General features: G+C 39.9%; 1 protein-coding gene across 1 annotated transcript in view; it reads left to right on the plus strand.

Moving 5' to 3' along the window:
• Positions 1-19,175, plus strand: part of alk (ALK receptor tyrosine kinase) — a 394,751-nt gene that overhangs the window by 323,143 nt on the left and 52,433 nt on the right. Inside the window, exons 6-9 of the mRNA XM_030718325.1 lie at positions 9,434-9,562; positions 15,306-15,440; positions 16,557-16,660; positions 18,652-18,824. Coding sequence (XP_030574185.1) covers positions 9,434-9,562; positions 15,306-15,440; positions 16,557-16,660; positions 18,652-18,824 — 541 coding nt within the window. The remainder of the gene's footprint in view (positions 1-9,433; positions 9,563-15,305; positions 15,441-16,556; positions 16,661-18,651; positions 18,825-19,175) is intronic.

Genomic DNA, 19,175 nt, shown 5'->3' on the forward strand with positions numbered 1-19,175 from the left:
TTGTGTTTTTCTTTTTTTTTTTTTTTTTTTTTTTTTTTGCAGCTTGTCTTTAACAAGGATGCGTCTGTTTGTATTCAAATCTACAAGCGATATCCACCAAACCATGGCAAAAGTTTTATTCAAATGGAAAGGCAAACTGCTTTGCAAGATCTTTTGATATCTTGCTGTGTGTAATGTCTCTATCAGTGGAATCTAAAATGTGATATGTTTATTAGGGCTATGCAAAAACACCAAAATGTTAAACGGTGCTGTTGAATTGATTTCAGCTAGGCTCACTAGTTCTTCAGTTTTGTCGTGATCCTGGAGTTGCCCCAGCGTTCTGTGTTTTTACACTTTAGAGGTTTTCTTCAGGTTGTTTATGGTTTTGTTTCTCACCTTTGTATTTCTTTCTGTATTATATTTCTGTGTTCTTATTATCTGGAGTTTACTTTTCCTTACCTGCCTCGTGCCCCCTTAATGTCCTCATTTTCCCTCTGTGTATTTAGTGTCTGCGGTTCCCCTTGTTCTTAGCTGCGTCGTCGTCGTTGGCTTCCTTCATGTTCCAGTTTAAGTTCAAGTGAGTTTAGGATTTTGTGCTGCTGGCTCCTGACCAGCCCTGTTAATGTCTTTCATGCTGAAGTAAAGCTGAAGTCTAAATTTAGTCCTCGTCTCTTGAGTCCTGCTTTTTTGTTTGTGCCAGGAGAAAAGTGCTTGAACCAGACAACCCGTCGTAAGCTTGGCTTCAGTACCAACCAATGCAAATAAAACTCTTTCCAAGATGTAAAAACTTTGTGTAAGACTTGGCCTGTGATGCTTGTGTATTAATTTTTATAGCCTTCTCTTTTAGGCACAATCAAGTTTTAGATGTCTTTTTATTTTCAGGACAGTTTTTCTTTGTTTGAGCTTTGTTTGAATGAAGACCTGGAAGGGGACAATCTGCACATTCAAATAATATTTAAACCTTTGAAATAGAAAATACTAAAAAAAAAATACGGTCACTGACCATAACAGGTTTTTGTGAAGTGAGGGCATCTAAGTTATTTTTAAAATTTTGGCTGTAAATTAATTCCCATATATTGGTCTTGATCTTGTTGATAAAACCTCTTCGATTTTCATCCTGTAAGCAGATGGCATGAATAAAAGTTAAAATAGATAAAATAAAATGGAGCAACTTGGCTCATAATTAGATGACGAGCAGGAAAAGCTAAACTCCACTGAACACACATCCGAACTCAAACATGCTCAACTGGCAGTGAAATGCATGAAAAACATATTTAACTTAAAAACTGCTCATTTTTCAGTTTCAGTTGAATTTAAATGAATTTCATTCTCCTTAGAAAAATGATAATTAGCCCTCAGAGCCAGTATATTTCAGTGGTGTTTATAAAAAGGTCCACTTTTAATGAGATTTCATTGACATGAAGAAAAAATAAATAAAACATTTCACCACCTGTTTAGCGTGACTCTTATCTGGTTATATGTTAATTGTTCACCAGCCAGCCATTAACAGTTGCTAACAGTCAACCATGATAACCTGAACGCTACAGATGATGTAGGATGGCTTCAGCTCATTCCCCTCACACAAAAGCAGCAATGGGGTGTTAGACTCTGAAAACTAGTGGACCTTAAAAAAACATCAGTGATGCAGCTAAGATTATTTTGGAATAAAAACTGTGTTTTTGGTTTCTGCATAATTTTACTGAAAAAAATATAATGAGCAGATATAATAAGCAAAAACTGAACTGTCTTGAGACAATGAGTCTGTCTTGAGAATATTTGTGTAATTTTATGGAAACTCACCCCACAGCTTTTATTTTCCCTCTTGTGACAGAAATCCAGCATCTTTGTTGACCTCAGAAATGGTTTGCTTTGTCACTGGATAAAAGTGAATATCCCTTTAGGACCCGCTGCAACAGTGGCTTGTTTTTCCTCTCAGAGCCGTACACGATTTAGGCAAGTTTTATATGCCTACATTTAAAAAATGATGCAGTTGAGAGGCATGCACCCACCCCTAAAGGGACTTACACACTTGTTGCAATCAGACTTGAAGGGTTTAATTTCTTTTTGTTTTTGGTTACAGTACTGTACTAAAGTCTCAAGCCAACCCTTTATATTTTCCTGGGAAATGGAAAATAGGTACAGCAATTCATTGAAACACATAAACATTCATTGAAATATGGTATATAAGGCTAAAATAGAGTTTGTGCAGCTTTAATGAGCTTGAAGGTCAGTATTTGATCACCTTTATTCTTTAGCATAGCCTGAACTCTCTTAGGCAAGCTTTTCTGTAGTTTCTTTGAGTAGTCTTCAGGAAGGCTTCTTGAAGGACATTCATTTACTGCATTGGAAGTGTGTTTGGGATCATTGTCATGCTGAAAAATGAAGCCGTTGCTAATCAGACACTTTCCAGATGGTATTGAAGGCCAGCTGACGGGACTTTTCTGCATTCAGAATTCCAATTTCAATTTTGACGAGATCCCCAATACCAATGGCTGAAATGCAGCCCCAAACTATGACGGAGCCTTTACCACATTTTACAGCTGTGGGCACTCACAATTTTTACCAAAATTCAAGACCGGAATCCAGTTCTTGTGTAATTTGGCACACCTCAGACGTTTCTCTGTTTCCCTTCTTTAACCATAGTTTCTTGATTGCCACCCTTCCAGTGAGACCATTTCTGACGAGGCTTCAGCAAACAGTAAATTGGAACAACTGAAGGTTCAGGTGCATCGCTCACATCTGTGGAAAGAGACTGTACAGATGTCTGCGTGTTTTGGTGTATAGTGTAGCGCCCACCAGAGGGGAGGAGTTGGAAGAGGTTGTGTTCAGGGTGTGATGGGTCTACAATGATGTTACCTGCCTGTTTCCTGATTCTGGATTTGTACAAATCCTGAATGGAGGGCAAGCCAGCACCAATGATTTTTTCTGCAGAGCTCACTGTCTGTTGGAGTCTGTTCTTGTCCTGTTTGGTGGCTGATCCAAACCGTACAATGATGTATGGATTATTGATGAGAAGAATTGGATCAACAGCTCCTGAGGCAGGTTGAACTTCCTGAGCTAGCGAAGAAAGTGCATCCTCTGCCTTTTTGATAATTTTGTCTCTGTTAGATACCCACTTCAGATCCTGGGTGTTTGTGGATCCCAGAGACCTGAAGAATTCCACTGTAGGCACAGTGCTGTCGAGCAAAGTAATGGGGGGACAGAGCTGAGGGGCTCCTCCTGAAGTTCACTGCCATCTCCACTTTTTTAAGTGTATTCACCTCTAGGTTGTTGTGACCGCACCAGAGGGCCAGCTGTTCAACTCCACTTCTGATGAGTCATCACCATCCTTGATGAGTCTAATGTTAATGTTAGCCTGTTGTTATCAGAGAATGGTAATATTAGCATCAAAGTGTTATTCCGTATTACCTGGATTATATCGGTATTCAAAATATACAGAGATTAGTTGGCATATTCCAGAGGATGATCCACAGGGATGTGCAACCATGGTGTTCTCCCATGTGCAGCTGAGCACTGACTGACTTTTCCCAGCAGCAGAACGTCCAGCATGTAGCAGCAGCTTATTTAAACCATATACTATACTGTGTAGTGTAGTTCTAGCAGAGGGGTAGTGAACTGTTCTGTTTATTTAGAAGAAGAAATGTCCGCTTTAGTTGAAACAACAAAGGAATGCAGAGAAAGCCCAGATATCCCAGTTTCCCACTAAGCACTTGAACACAGCTTATATTTATGGATCCTTGCACACTAGTGATGGGAAGTTCTGCTTTTTTCAGAGAGCCGGCTCTTTAGCCTCTACTCTGAGAGAAGAGCCGGCTCTTCCGGCTCCCAAATGGCTCTTTACTTGTTATCAGTTGTGGCCTCATATTTTAGCCTGACTGAGCAAAAATGAATGGTTTGTGTGTTGAGCCCTTTTGCATTCAATGTTTTTATGATAAACTTTGTAATTGCATCATTTTGTGAATTTGTCCTGTTAAAAAAAAAAGCAGTCTTACTTTGTTTAACATTTTTAACAGACTTTAAAAAATCAGAAATTGGAGAAAATCCATATTTATTTATTTTATTTGTTTATTTATTAGCCTGTCATATCTGGAGGTTTTCACAATCAGAATCATGATCCGAATGCACTGTTGTACCAAACATATTTGCTTTTACAAGAAGAGCTCTATGCGTTCTCTATAGGCTATTTTTGTTAATGTTTGTCTTTTTTTTTATTTATTCATTGCTAATATATGAATGCCAGGTCTGACATGCAGGAAGAAAAGTAAGAAGAAGAAAAAAAAAAAGATAGAGGGGAGAAAGCAGAAGAAATAAGGGGACAGAGCACAGGTACACATACACACATATACACATATACACACACACACACACACACTACAACATAACACAGCAGGATTGTGTATGTGTGTGTCATGAAACATACTCAATAATGAGGGCAAGAAGCTGCAACAACGACCCCCGGGATGTAGAGGTAGATAGGGAAAGACCCAGGGGACCCAGGCCAACCACAGCCCACCAGGAGCTCAGGGGACCTGAGGCCACACATGGCGAGAAAATCCATATTTACATATTTTTTTCAGGATTTGCCGGAGAAAACCGGCACTTTCATCTGCGACCGCTAGAGGTCACTTAATTTCATTTTAAAATGTAGATATTGGTTGTAAAAGGTCCCTGCAGAAACAACCACTGCAATCGTTTTAAAAGGACGGCTCTTTTGATTATATTCTTTCAGAAGGGACCAATGCTGCCACAATACACAGTCTCCCCTCCATCACCTTCACCAGGTGTGGCTAAATTGAGGCCTTGGTCTCTCGCCAGCTCAGGGGGACTTTGTGAATGAGGGGTTATAATTGCAGTTTTTGGGAGGACAGTGGATGCTGTGACAGTTGTTGTTGGTTCAGACTCAGACTCACCAGGGTCAGTAGATGGAGACATAGCTTGCCCTCTCTCCTCCAACTGCACCAAGGGATGGACAGTTCGTGTGTATTGGTGCAGATGGAACCTGTTCTCACTGTAATTTTCAGTTTGCAATGACGGGACTCTGCTCTAATGTTTCCAGTTTCCTTAAATTGCAGCCAAATGCTGCTAATAAGAAAGTGGGGAGCCGGCTCTCATTCAGCGGGATTCGGCTCCTCTGATTCACTGCAAAGCATCGGCTGTCAGAGCCGGCTCTTTGGCAAACAACGGCATTTAAGGTTCTGTAAGTGAGCAAAAGGGATGTTACGTGTATTTTTAGATATTTATATGCACGGGAAGCTGTTTGAAAGAGAAAATGATCAGATTTGTGAAGATGAATTTGAAAAATTGTGCATAAATGATCACTATTTATTCAGGTTTAGATGTACGCATTTGTAAAATAGTTTTACATGTGGTCAAATTGCTTTGTGTATGTGAGGATTAGAGCACACATTTGTGAGTCCTTAAACTTACGCCCAAAACACTGCACTTGTAAATCTTAGTTTGCGCTTGTGGATCATATTGTATGCATTTGTAACAATTATGAAGCATATTTTTCTCCGTACACACGTCCTCATAAAAGCTTCAGCAACAGCATCAGTAAGACCATCCAGGTCTGTTGCTGCAGCCTCAAAAAGCACTCCAATTGGTGCAGTCAAAGCAAGCATATTCCTGCACATGAATATAAATCTGTAGGTGACGGGTGATTTTTGGTACGGGAAGCTTTCTGATGGTTTTTTTTGTAGTTGGTTTATACTCCGAGTTTCAGGATGAGAGCCGACCCATCATTTTAGCACGCTTTGATGGCACATTGAGCCCAACATTGATTTTTATTTTTATTAACATTTTAGAAATACATTCTTGAACAGTGACCAGCAGATAGAATGGGAAAGCTTGAATGTGATTACCATTGTCTGCTATCCTGACCCAGCTAGAAGCCCTGAAAGCACCGTTGAGAAAAATAACCCCAATTTATGTTGTTTTGTTTTCAGTTAATAACCATGCACTGAGGTCATAATTGTTAACTACTTAGCACCTTGATTCCTGTGTTTCTGTATCCATTTTGTCACTTATCAGCAGCAGCTGTGCCCTCTCCAGTCACCCCTCCAGCTTTTTGCCACCCATACATCATTCCCCTCTCGAAGCCAAGCCAGCCCCATGAGCACAAGGATAACAAAACTCACTCACTTCCACGGGCAATTCATCCCTCACTGACCCACTTGTTTTCACAATCTGACAAGTGTGATTTAAGAACTGCGGTAGGCCGGGAATGCAGCGGCCACATCTGGCTGCTCTCACCTGCTTCAGGAGCTTAAAGTTAGTGACGCTGCTGCTTTGATATTTTTTACTCCACTGTCATCAAACTAAGATAAATCGATGAATTTACATACATCGCCTGAAGGTTTCAGTGTACTCCTGGTAACTTTTTTCCTTTCTTGATAAATCGCTCTGCTTGCAGTGTCAACATTATACAGAAAGGAAGCCACTGAGCACAAGCAATGCATAATACATGCGTTGAGCATGACTGAATACACATAGCAAAACCACATCTATACCCACACACTGGGTGCTAAACAAACAAGCCTTCTCCTCACCTCATTTAAATAAAATACCATATTTGCCTTTTTCTGTGTGCACGTCTCATGTTTGCGAGAGACTGCAGTTTCATGTGTTCAAACACGTGCTGCATTGAGCTTATAAAAATAAAAAATAAAAAGCTCAGGAATAACAGTAGAGCAGGTTCATCAGCAGTCATTTACTCAGGCCAGGCGTTAAAGGAGTTTGAACTGAATTACTCACTGACATGTTAATGTGACTCTCTGCTGTGGGAGGCCTCTGACTAATGTGTTTTGTCCAGTGAAAATGGCACCCTTTCTTTCTGAGCCGCAGACTCAACTGTGCCAGTTTCCCGCTGGGCCTTAAGGTTTTCTCCACCACACTGAGAAAAAAAAAGAGTGAAGTGTGGTGAGAATGAGACACAAGTGTGAAAAGTCGGGCCTCTGCTGCATTCTAATTAGACAGTCAATTAATTAGACAATTTGCTCATACATATGTTATCTGAAGACATATTTAATTACATCTAATGCCTGCACATCTTTACACGCGTTATGTCAACACCTTCACCAACTTATAGTAACATTTGTTTCTTTATTAACCTTTACTGGCAAGATATATGCAGAATTGAAAGCAACAACAAAATACAATCAAAATACAGTCGTGTAATTGTGGATAAATGAGCTTTGGCATTTTTCTTGCTGTTTATTCATTTCCTTTTGACATACATATGGAGTTCCACAGGGTTATTTGTTAGGATCAGAACCTTTCATTGCTTCAAGCCAGTAATATGGCAATATCGTTAAAACAGTTAACCAACTACTGTATATTTATCTGTGATGCCAGATGACACAAATCAGTTAGTGAAACTACAAGAATAACCTAAAGCCACAGTACCCTGAATTTGCTCCTTCTCAATTCAGACAAAAATCGGCCATAGGATTAGTTATAGCTGGCCACAAAGTCAAGCTCAATAAGATCTATACCAGCCTACATCAACCAGCAACCCAGCTGATGCCTTTCTTCACCTCCAGTTGGTAGATCTCATATAAGGCTCATTAATTAAGCTGCCCGTAGTTGGTGCACAGCTGCAAACCCCATTGCAACCCATCTCTACCCCAGCTCCTTCTTCTGTTCTCACTGATGCCTGCTCCAGATTTCCACGTACAGTATTGGGCATAGAAGGGGATGGAGGTCCCAGAAAAGAGCCATATCCTTAAATATAAATTACTGTATAAGAAAATGGCAATATTCTTTTTGATTACAGTGATCTTGACTGAAACCGAGTTATTGTATTTTGCCCTTAAAACCTCAGAAATACAATCTGCTTATCCCGGGTGGCGTTACCTTGGCCTCCAGTAATACTGTGAGTCCAGGAAATGTTCTTCAACTTACACGTAACACAAGTCTCTTGGACCCCTTCTTTCACCTTAAAGTAAAGTGCGGCATCAAATTAAGGAAATGTCCTGTCTCAGAGTAATGCTGACATACTACCAGCATGACTAAATACAATGGTCCGACTTTGAGGTTGGAGTATTATATTCCTTTATTATCAGGAGGTCCAAAAAACTTTTGAAAAGCTGCTGCTGTTGAAGATTTTTTCCTCTTAAAAGGAAAAAAAATCTCCCTACTGTCACTAAGTGCTTGCTCATAAGGTATCATTTGGTTTCTGTCTGTTACGCTAGTCGTTCTTTATCTTGTAAATTATATAAATGTTTCTTGAGATGACTATATTTGTCATTCAGTGTCATTTGAATAAACCTGAATTAATTCAAGCATAGAGTATAGGATTATAAACGTGGATTTATTCTCCAATTTAACTTGTTCTGGCACATTTTCTGTAAGTCTGTGACGCCGAAGTGGAGCTGAAGGTTTTATCATCGTGTCACGCAGAACGTAATGCAAAATGAAAAACAAAAAGCTAATTCATTACAAACTTGGTGTCAAAGTTTAGCCGGAATAGTCGTCTCAGCCTGTGCTGTACGCTGCCTCTCCTGCCATGGCATCATTATCAGACTTTAACTCCAAGTTCATCTGAGCAGAGAACAAATCTGCATATTACAGATCAAGGGCAAACTACAGTAGGCGCAGCCAGTCACTCATGATAAGAATCACTTCCCCTTTTTTTTTTTCTTTTTTTTTTTTGCTCCTCCATGAGAGACGTTGGGGGAAAAAAAAACAAGATTCCCATCAGTGTGCAGTTTTTCCGCCTTTTCTGTTTTGTTCTCTTTGCTCTGATCAGTTTCTGATTATTAAGATGAAGGTGAGATATCACTTTTCTGATTTGCATAGATATGCAAATGCTCCTGGTTACAATTGAGTTGCTGAGACTAGTGATATCAATTGGTGTCTTTGTGTGTATGTGTGTTCTCCCACACACTGCATGTGTATCTGCTCACTGTATCTAGGTCATGTTTCTTCTTCTTTTTTTTTAGTGTTTGTGTTCCTTGTTTGATGGATGTGTACTGTATTCAAAGCAAGATGCTTATACTGCGTAAGCCAAGTTGTTTATGATGGTGCAGGCAGTCAGCTGATGTAACACAAGGTTTACACTCAGGGGTTATATTAGCCTTTGTCACTTACTGATATAGTAACTGTATTTTTTTTCCCTTTTGTAAGATATATTTTCTCTGAGCCGCCGATTTGTGTTTTTTTTGTGTGTGTAATATAAATCTAGCAGCAACACTCAACAATAAACTTAAAGCTTAATCGGGAGCCATTTTTCCTCGTCTTCAAAGTTGTCTATTTTTTTGTTTGTTTGTTTTTTTTGTCATTTTTTATTTTTACAATGCATTCTTTTGATTCTCCTGCCAACAAGCAAACCACTTCCTAAACTCCACCTGCACTGTGGAAACACATTGTTTTCTCACACAGTCGCTATTACAGTATCTCCTGAAAACCATTATGTCCATTTTCATTTCTTTTTTCTTTCCTCTTCTCTGTTTAGTATCCTCACCCGGCAACATCACGCTGGAAGGCGAGTACCACTGTCAGAACGGGCCTGAGATCCCACTGGACAAACTTTGTGACTTCACTACAGACTGCCCGCTCGGCGATGACGAAGGCAGCCTGTGTCGTGAGTAAACTTTATACACAAACTGCATTCATTTCTGCATAAAAACAGCGCACATGCGAAATCGGTCAGCTGTAGTGAGTCTCCTTTAATGAAGCCGTTGCTTCCTGCCCAGCAGAGCAACAACGGAGCATCGTCACGAGCTTTTCCTGAAAGAGAAGCACTGGCAAAAGCAAAGAAAAAAAAAAAAAGCCAGCATAGCTATGCTTGGCGAGCATTTCTCACCCTTGACATATTCTGTAGTTGTTATTTCTATCTCTTTGCACATTTGTTTTGTGCTTTTCTCGAGGCCTAGGAGGAACACTAGCAAACTATGCTGACATCTCATTCACAAGTGAAGTCCCCCAGGCCTTGTTGTTTGTGCGTGTCTGTGTGTGAGAGTCCCGAGGATCTTTTTTTAGTCCTACCTGAATGTATGTGCATTGTTTTTTTTTTTCAGATTTATAGACACACAGTTGAGATCTTTAACCCCTACATGTTGTAGCTTGATTTCAGAGTTCTTCATCCATATTATACTGAGCAGAATTAATTTGCCCATGGTGCAGGTCAGCCTCCCATGTGGTGCTTATTAAAATGATGGCTGCTTCCTCATGTGTATAGGTTTGCTAACAATGGGAGCTGAAAGATAAGAGGGTGAAAATCCCAGCCAGGCACTGTCTCTCTTTCTACTGGAGGAGGACTTATCAGTGCTAATTGGCCTGAGGGGGTAACCCAAGGGTATAATCTCCATTCGAATATAATGCGTATGTAACATTTTGATTTCCGAAGATTTACTTGGACATCTGAGCATAAGTAACAATCAGTAAAACACAGAGCTGAGTTGTACAGGTCATTGCAGGATTCCTGAATTCTGTTTTCACGACATTAATCAGACTGGTAAATGCACACTCTTGCATCAGTAACAAACAGAGCATGGAAACTCATGTGTAATATTTGACACAAACTAATGGCTTCTGCAGAGAGAGATGGTGATTGTTCCGAGTGCATTTCCACACACCTTTTCCACTTTGTGCTCTTGTAATGCTGAGAGTGCACAGAGGCTTGAAGGCCAGCTGTCATTTGTTCTCAATTAAGGTTCTTTTTGTCTGTCTGTTTTTGAAAAGTAATAGCCTTTATCCTTTTTAATTAAGGACCAATTAGACATATGCTCATTCATCAGTCTATCCTGCCCCCCCGTTCTCACACACTACTGTAGCTTAAGTTCTATATTTGCTCCATTTACATCACCACCCTGTAATGATTACCCCCTCTTCCTAAATCACATAGTGTTCCCTCTCTGATACGCTATTCTCTGTGATATATCCATGAGTTATCGTCATCTGATTTGATCTATTTAAATCCTTCATGAGCTCTGCCAAAGCTCATTAATGGGAAAAGGCAGACAGAGGCAGGAGGAACAAACTTAGCATGCATCAATCACCAAGATTCCTGACATATAAGAAAAACTAAGTCCCTGTGGGTCTTCCTCACCATCCTACTTCAGCATCATTATACACAAACACATCCTACTCTCTTTGAGAGTGTTAGAGAACTTCCTCTTGTTGGCCTGAGTTTGCTGAAATTCTGCAGACATTAGTTCGCCTGCCCCTGTGTGAAATGCTGTTAAAGCCGGATGCATGTAGGAACTCAAATCTAGTAATGTTTGAGATTGCTCCTCCTGAACAGGACTACTCTACTGTACTATTACTGATGGTTTTCTTTGCTTTTTTTTTATCTGTGGTAGCTTTGATAGAATAGAATATTTACACAAGAAAATAAATACTAATGCTACAGTCCCAATAGATAAAACAGTGCCTGGAGACTGCAGCACGATCAAAATGACTGCAGAAGAGTGCAGAATGGCTGCTTCAAAGACTGGGGCCAGTTCTGTGACAGTCAGTTCCCATCTTCAAAGCAACTTTGCGGCGTCGAGATGGCAATAAAACTGCGACAAGACGCAATCAGTCCGCTATCAGGATGTGACTGTATGGAGTCAAGTTTGCAATAACATGCAATCTGATTGAATGTGATAAACTGGCAAAATGTGCAGATCTGTTGCCATCTACATACACAGAAATTCACTTTAACTGCTTACACTGAGAGTCCATCCAGCACCTCACAGATCTGAAACAGAGATTCAGAAACCTCTCACCACATTTGAATGGGAACTCTTAATAGAACATTAGTACTACATCTGATCTCTTGTTGTTTTGACAGTTATTAGCAGTTACCCTAATATGTCATTTAGGAATGAAGAGCCCAAAAGATCAAACACATATATTACTGAAAGGGCACGAGAGAGAGAGAGATTTTTCCCCTTTGTCCATGCTGCACCTCAATAACAGCTTTATACTGTATAAATCAGCCTGACAGTGTTTTCCTTAATCCTGCTGACAAACAAACAAACAGCAATTAAAACACAGAAGCTCCGCCTCCTTTGGCAGAGGTAGAAAATTAAAGGCACAAAATTTTGTTTTTCTTTTTGTTTTTTTTTAAGAGTGCTTAGTAAAATCATCTGTTGCTACAAAGAACCATCTGCCAGAAAGTTAATTGGCAAACTGGTTAAAAACCTTACCGTAATGTAATGTGCAAATGAAAAGAATTTGGTGATCAAATGTATCAGAAGCAGCACTCTGATCAAGTAACGAAAACATTTGTTGGCCTCCAGACATATCCAGTGAATTCCAGTCAGGCTGTCGAGACTCAAAAGCCAGTTTGAAACTCAAGTTCACATTAAATGTTTTTAGCACTTTCTCTACAACTGTGCTGCAAAACTGAAGATTACATTCTGCATTTACTGACTGTTGGCATGTCTAGACTACATTTTTTTAGGCTTTAACCCTAAATGCATTTTTAAACATAGTTTCAGTAATAGACATCAAATCAAAATGTTGTTAGCTGTTTTAATTGCATGAAGCCCCTAAAGTCACATAAGAAGTAGCAGGTTATGGTCATAATTCGCTCACAGATGCGCACAGCCTCCATGTAATGGCAAGAACTCGGGTAATCAAGTTTTATTTTTACGTCAGACAAATATGATGAAGGTCTTGCTGCTCTTATCCGCAGACCTCATTCGCTTCACATCCTGAAGGACGCAGGCTTGGAAGGTTTCATTTTCGCTTCTCTCTGCGGAGCGTTTTAGCGTCAGCCACTGCAGTGTGTCTGTGGTGATTAGCTGTTTTAAAAGCACTGCACTTGTTTTTCTTGGTATATTCCAAAAAAAACTTGACAAGTGGTCCAAAAAGCATCCGTACAGATTTTTATAGACTGCGTCTTCCTGTCAAATTGCGATGACAGACAGCACTGAAGTAGTGTTGATATTCGAATGAAAGTGACATTATAAACTGAATGACATTGATAGAGATTAAATCATCAGAGACTTCTCTATTCAAGCGTGATATGACTTTAAATCTCTTCCCTTTGTATAAACAGACTTTATGTCTAAGGGGTTTATGTAACAAGGAGTGACTCATATCACAAGACGGACAAGAACATGAAATATTCTTATTACCCACAAAGGTCCAGAGAAGCTTTTTGGTTTACTTTAAGAAAACATACCAGGAAATATCCCTTGAAATGTGGTCTTGCTCTTAGTGTTGAAAAATAAAACTACCCTTTGGTCTTTTGTATAATAAAAAATATCATTTCAAAGCTGATGTTCTTGGAGAAAGGAATATTTTCTCCTCACGCCGTATGATCTCTGCTCAGGCCAGTTTCTCTTCCTATTATCTGGATGGGGTCATTTCCAAAAAAGCATAGTGATCCCACATCTCTCATCTCTCAGATATAGGTAATAGGCGCTCGCAGACAGGAGCTCAGGATGAAAGGAACATAAAGCAAACTTATAGGGAAAACTTTGAAACTGTCAGCTGAAGTCGTTTAAAAATTCAGGAGTACTCAAAGCCTTTAAAGACGTCTCATTGTCCTTCTAGAAGGACTTTGTTAACTCCTGCTTGACTGGTTTGGGATTAGCATCATTTGACAGTTTGAACTGACTCAAATATTTCTCCATAAACACCAGCTGGTAAAATGACTAATAAGCCAGGAGCATTTTGGTGCAACCTGAGAGAAGTGTGCGATTTCCCAGAGATAAAATCGAAGGGGGGAATTGACACAGTACGCTTGTTTTATCGATGTGAGTTTAATACACTCTGAAAGCTGCTTTTTAAAAATCCTGATTTAGCCGAGAAGTCAAACTTTTCAGGTTAAGAATCTCTTTTACAAGATATAAGAGCACGTGTGCGACCGACAGTCAGTGATTCGAGTCATTTCAATGCACTGCAGTGATTCACTGATGTTATTATTTTTTAATGTTTTTTATAAGAAATCATGGACTGAAGAAAATTGTCCTGATAATGAAAGATTGAATTAAAAAAATGTGCCTGTGTTTAATGTTTGCACTACCAAAAGTTGTTTGTTTTTATTTATTCTGTCATTTATGTAACAGAGCATAAAAGAAAAAATGTTTTTTGTAATTCAGCCGTTTTGCACTTGTTTGTTATGAGGAATTTGTGCGCCCATGAAAACCATGGGAAATTGTGGAATTAACCTTTTTTTTCTCAAAACATTTTACAGGCCTGGGGAAGTTTTAGAGAAGTAAATAATCCCATGGAAACTTGCTTCAGAAATATCTGTATAATAGAGTGTGTGGTTCAATTAAAATTAACTTAATGGGGGAAAATCTATACTGATTAAATAATACTGATGTTCTGGGAGATTAATAGTGTCACTTGATGCTATGATGTTCTGTGTGTGGGGTACCATCACATTTGCAGCTTGTACTTGTACAAAATTTAAATTTGCACAACGCCGGATAAATGCCAACTTTAATAATGTCTGGCCTCACTCGAACAAGTGTAAGTTATGACTGGAGAAACACCAGGACCCGAGAGATGCAAACTGAGGACAGTGTAGTCGAGTTCATTTATTTTTCCAAACATTGTTGCCTTCCAGTCATTTATGTTAATCAGGACTACATAATGGAGTTCTCAGGGTTTGACACGTTTTTACGCAGTAAACATCTTATTGGTGTGTCAGACTTACTTAAATATTTATTTTGTGCTAAAATACCTAACTTTTTATTGAATTTATTATAGTATAACATAGTAAATTGGGTTATTTTTCATGTATGCACAGATGTTTCAGTCACAGTATAGTTGTGGGCGAGCACCTGTATTCTGAGCCCTGGTTATGAAACTGTAACAAGGAAACACACTGCTCTCTTGGCTTGTGTTGCACCCACTACACAATCCAATAATTCCAAATTTTCACTGTATCATTGCTGTGCAGACTCCCTTTGTAAATTGCTCATGCCATTCTGCAAAATTTCAAGCTGATTGCCATCCCCAAAAGAAATCATGTCACCATCTCAGCTTTCTCATTTCCCCTCAGACTCCTTCCTGTCTCCCCCTCTAGACACCTCAGGCCTCGTCCATTTTCTCCTCCTGTTTCTAGTGTCTATCTGAGAGCCCACCCTCACCACAGCTCAGTCCTAATTTCCCCCAACACATTGAGTCCTGTGAGCCATTAGTCTGCACCCCTCGTGTTTCTCTCCTCTTAACCCTCTTGCCTTCACTGTCGCTCAGCTCCCTGATCGCCAGCCCCCACCCCAGCCCCGTCCTTTTTCTCCTTGGAAATTTGACTGGCAGTGTTCACTCCACTTTCTTCTTTCACCCTCCTGCTGGCCCTGTCCAGTCATTATGTGCCCCCCTTTTCTTATCTTCTTTGCCTCTCCTCCCCTGATAGTTTCTTTCCTGTCTCTCTCCAGGCCGTTTTCTCAATGGCAGCTACTGCTCTTTTGAAGAGGACGAGTGTAGCTGGCAGTCAATAACAGGCCGCGGTCCCTCCTGGAAAAGACTCCAGTCACCAGTCAAGGCAACCAGACAGAGCTGCCCGTCATCAGGTAGCTCCGACACGCCTTTTATCATATCATGAACCTTCTCTGAGATGACTTGTTTGCAGGCTCTTTTAAGTTTGTGCAGTGCAGCCTCATTGAAATGTACTTCAAAAGCGTTATCGGGGCATTTCTTTCACTCGAACTTCATTTTAAATATTTGAATCTTGAGTTTGTGAGTGTGGAAAGAAAACACAGCCCTTCTCGATATAGTGGCTCCAGCATGTAGACTCCTGCGACCGCAGTTCATCATCAGTGCGGTGACTCAAGTGTGTCTCATGATGAGATTTTAAACTCTTGCTTTGCTGAGGCTTGTTTTGTTCTCAACTATTTACAGAACTCTCAGCGGTAGTGTTTGGGAAGGGGGGGGGGGACTATAAATGGAGCATTGTAATTTCATACTGTGATAGCAACCTATGGGTGAGAGTCTCTTTGAAGCCTTTAGTTTAATCAGTTATAGTTCAGAATACAGGAAACTGAAATGTTTAAATTTCCAATAACATCATATTATAGGACTTTGATTCTATTTATTAGGACAAAATATCAGTACTGCAATAGATGCACAGCTTCCTTTTGTAACAGTTATCAATACACAGGTTTCAAATATTGATATTTTTTAAGGTTGGTCTATATTATTCTCTCAAGAGTTTAATGAACAAGAATCACTGTTTGATGACTCGTCTGGGCGGTGGTTACAAAATGAATGAGTGTAGGGTTCATATAATAAATTAGAAATTATGTACTGTTATTGCATTCTGGGGGGTATTTTATTTTTATCTACAGGTGCCACAGATGACAAGAATCACAGCACTGTTGCATCGTTATAGCATCAGTATTGTTTGTGCATCACGTATCACGTGTTACTCTGTGATTTCTGCCCTTAGAGTTTGTAATTATTTCACAGACTACCAAAGCCACTGACCTGCCCTGCACTTTTAAATAAGGTGATCCAGGAAATAGCCAAAATTTTGTGAGCTTTTCCTTTGCTCATGCTTCACTTCTCCATTATTTTTTATGAAATTCAGCCGGGCAGGTTTTGAGTAACTTCACTGACAGACAAATGGCAAAAAAAAAAAAGATTTTACATTTCTGACACTCATCTGTGTGTGTGTGTCTTTGTTTAAGGCGCTACATTCACTGTTGAGGGAGGCCAGTCTAAAGGTCAGCGTGGCTCAGCATTACTGAAGAGTCCTGTCTTCCCTCCTCCTCTAAGAAACTCTCCTTGCACGGTGAGCTCTGCACCCACTCACTCGCTGTCTTTTTTTTTTTCTTGCATTCAGAGCAAAGCAAAGGCAAATGTTACAAACTATCACCAAAAGGTATTTTTGCTGTGGTCCTTTAAAGAAATTGACTTTTTTTCTAGGCTTTATCGGCAGATAAAACTGTGAGTTGGTTGGAATATGTCCAGTTGATTTGTTTTACAAGCAGCTTGAAATAGTAAGAATTTAATATGCAGCACTAAAGTTTAACCCAAACTAAATAAAACAAGAGGACAGGACTTCTGTTATTGTCAGCTCTTTAACTCTGCTTGATACTATATTTAGATGATGACATGCACTTTGCCTTAAGAACGATACATTTCCAAAAGATAGTTTCCAGATATTATAATGTTTGCAGTTTAATTCTTAGCAGGGCAGAGCAGTTGTTATCAATTCATTATGCAGATAATTCCAGCTAACATATATTGCACCCTGTAAGATCATTTTTGCATTGGAAGTTTAAGATGTTAACACAGGAGTAAGGGACTTGTGATATGAATTCATAACAAATAGCAAATAGAATAACATAAAATGCTATGTAATTGTATTTTTAACTGTTATGTTTCTGATTCAGTATAAAACTTTGAACGTCTTGAATATGCTCGCAGGAATATCTTTAAAATCAAGCCGTAACCAGCCAAGACAGCTGGTTAGCACTGAGGCATCTGCATTTCCTGTGAGACCCTGACAGATAGTGAGGTCGACCTCGTCAGTCACACGGTCACACATATTGCAAGTGATGCATTATTAAGATCGTGATATGCACAGAGCAGGTCTCCAGGTAAAAAAAAAAAAAAAAAAAGCTTCAGTACTCGACATCTTGATTGATGCTGCTGCATCTTTGATTAGTTAGATATTAATATTTCTCAGCACAGAGACCTTTGACCTTCTATGCATGTGAGAGAAGTTAAGGAAGAAAAAAGCTGTAGATATGCTGAGCTGATTAAAAGGTCAAGGGGTCAGAAAACAAGATAAAAAGTTAGTGAACCTTTACAAGAAAAACACAGAGAAACAGCACGAAAGGAAAACAAGAAAAACAAAACAACAAAAATGGTGTTGCTGCTTTTCAGGTGCATATCAGAGGTGTCTGAGGTTTGTGGAGAGCAGTGGAGGCAGTAACACGCCACTGCTCACAGCTTCTTGGCACACAGCCAAAGATTAGTAATGATTCCAGATTAACACTCTAAATCCGTCTCTCTACACTGAACTGGTGCTGTTCAGCCTGGCCTGTCCGCTCTTGGACAACTTTGTCGAGGATATTAGCTTCGGGTATTAGCTACAGGCCGCTTTCACTTTCATGTTATTCCCGGTGTGCACAGTGCGGCGCCTGTAATCTTGATGTTTAAATGTTCACCATGTGGTCTCGCATTTGATAAGAACCAAAACCTGCCATCCGTGGGCACAATGCAAGCATTCATCCTAAAAGTGTTGAATTTAGTCATCAGGCTTAAGCCAGCATCTGTTCCACTTAAATGGTGAAACAAGAATTATGCTCTTGGCTCCGAGAAACACTGAAGAGGGACGTGGTCACATCCTAAGACTTCCTTTTGCTGTTTAATTCTCGTGACAGTCTGTGTGTTGTTTAATTTTCAGCAGGTTTAGATCCAACATGTCCCTCCTGGAAGCTGCAGCGTGCGGCCGATATGTGATGAAGCATGCAGGCTGCAAAATAACCCAAATTATAATCCTGATTGAATTCTATTAATCTTAGAATAATTAGAAGTGAACAGATGGCTCTTACTGATTAATCTCAGTGCAATTTTAAATGCATCCCTCCCTTGACTGATAACATTTGGCTGGTTTACTTCAATTCTAAAATACTCAAAGGAAGTTAAAGTTGTTGGCGTATTTATATCTATATTTATACCGACGCTCACTATATGTCTCAGAAATCATCAACACAACTCTGCAGTTGCCTGTGATACATACTGATCATTTCAAATCTCATCCCACTTCCACAGGTGCGATTCTGGCTGTGCTCTGTGAGCTTCCAGAAGGGGGCGCTGTCTCTGTGGATCGCAGAGAACGGCACAGGCCCTGACAAGCCACGCCGACTCTGGCATTCAGCCACCAAACCCAAATCTGAGAAAGGATGGAAGCTCGTCACAATTCCCCTTTATGGGCTGGCAGACTGGTATGACAAGTGCTCGCCTGTTTCACCGCACGTCAGGCAGCTGTGATTATATCAAGGCAACGTGTTTGGACTGTCTGAAGGCATCAAACTGGCAGTTCCACTTTGAAGTGTTTAAGAGCAGTCATCATCAGTCATCCGACTCTGATCCCAACAACCCTCTGACATGCTCACACAAATACTAAAGCACTCACACAGCAAAAGAAGTCTCAGAAAACATGATAGAGAAGCTCTTCCTTATAAATGAGGATTTTCAGCATTTTTCATTCCATTTCCCGGGTACATTTCCTCTCAGTTTCACAAAATTAATGAATACCATAGGGACCCCAGTCTTATACAATGGACCTGCCATGT

The sequence above is a fragment of the Archocentrus centrarchus genome, chromosome 22 (genome assembly GCF_007364275.1).
Source record: "Archocentrus centrarchus isolate MPI-CPG fArcCen1 chromosome 22, fArcCen1, whole genome shotgun sequence".
Taxonomy (NCBI): domain Eukaryota; kingdom Metazoa; phylum Chordata; class Actinopteri; order Cichliformes; family Cichlidae; genus Archocentrus; species Archocentrus centrarchus.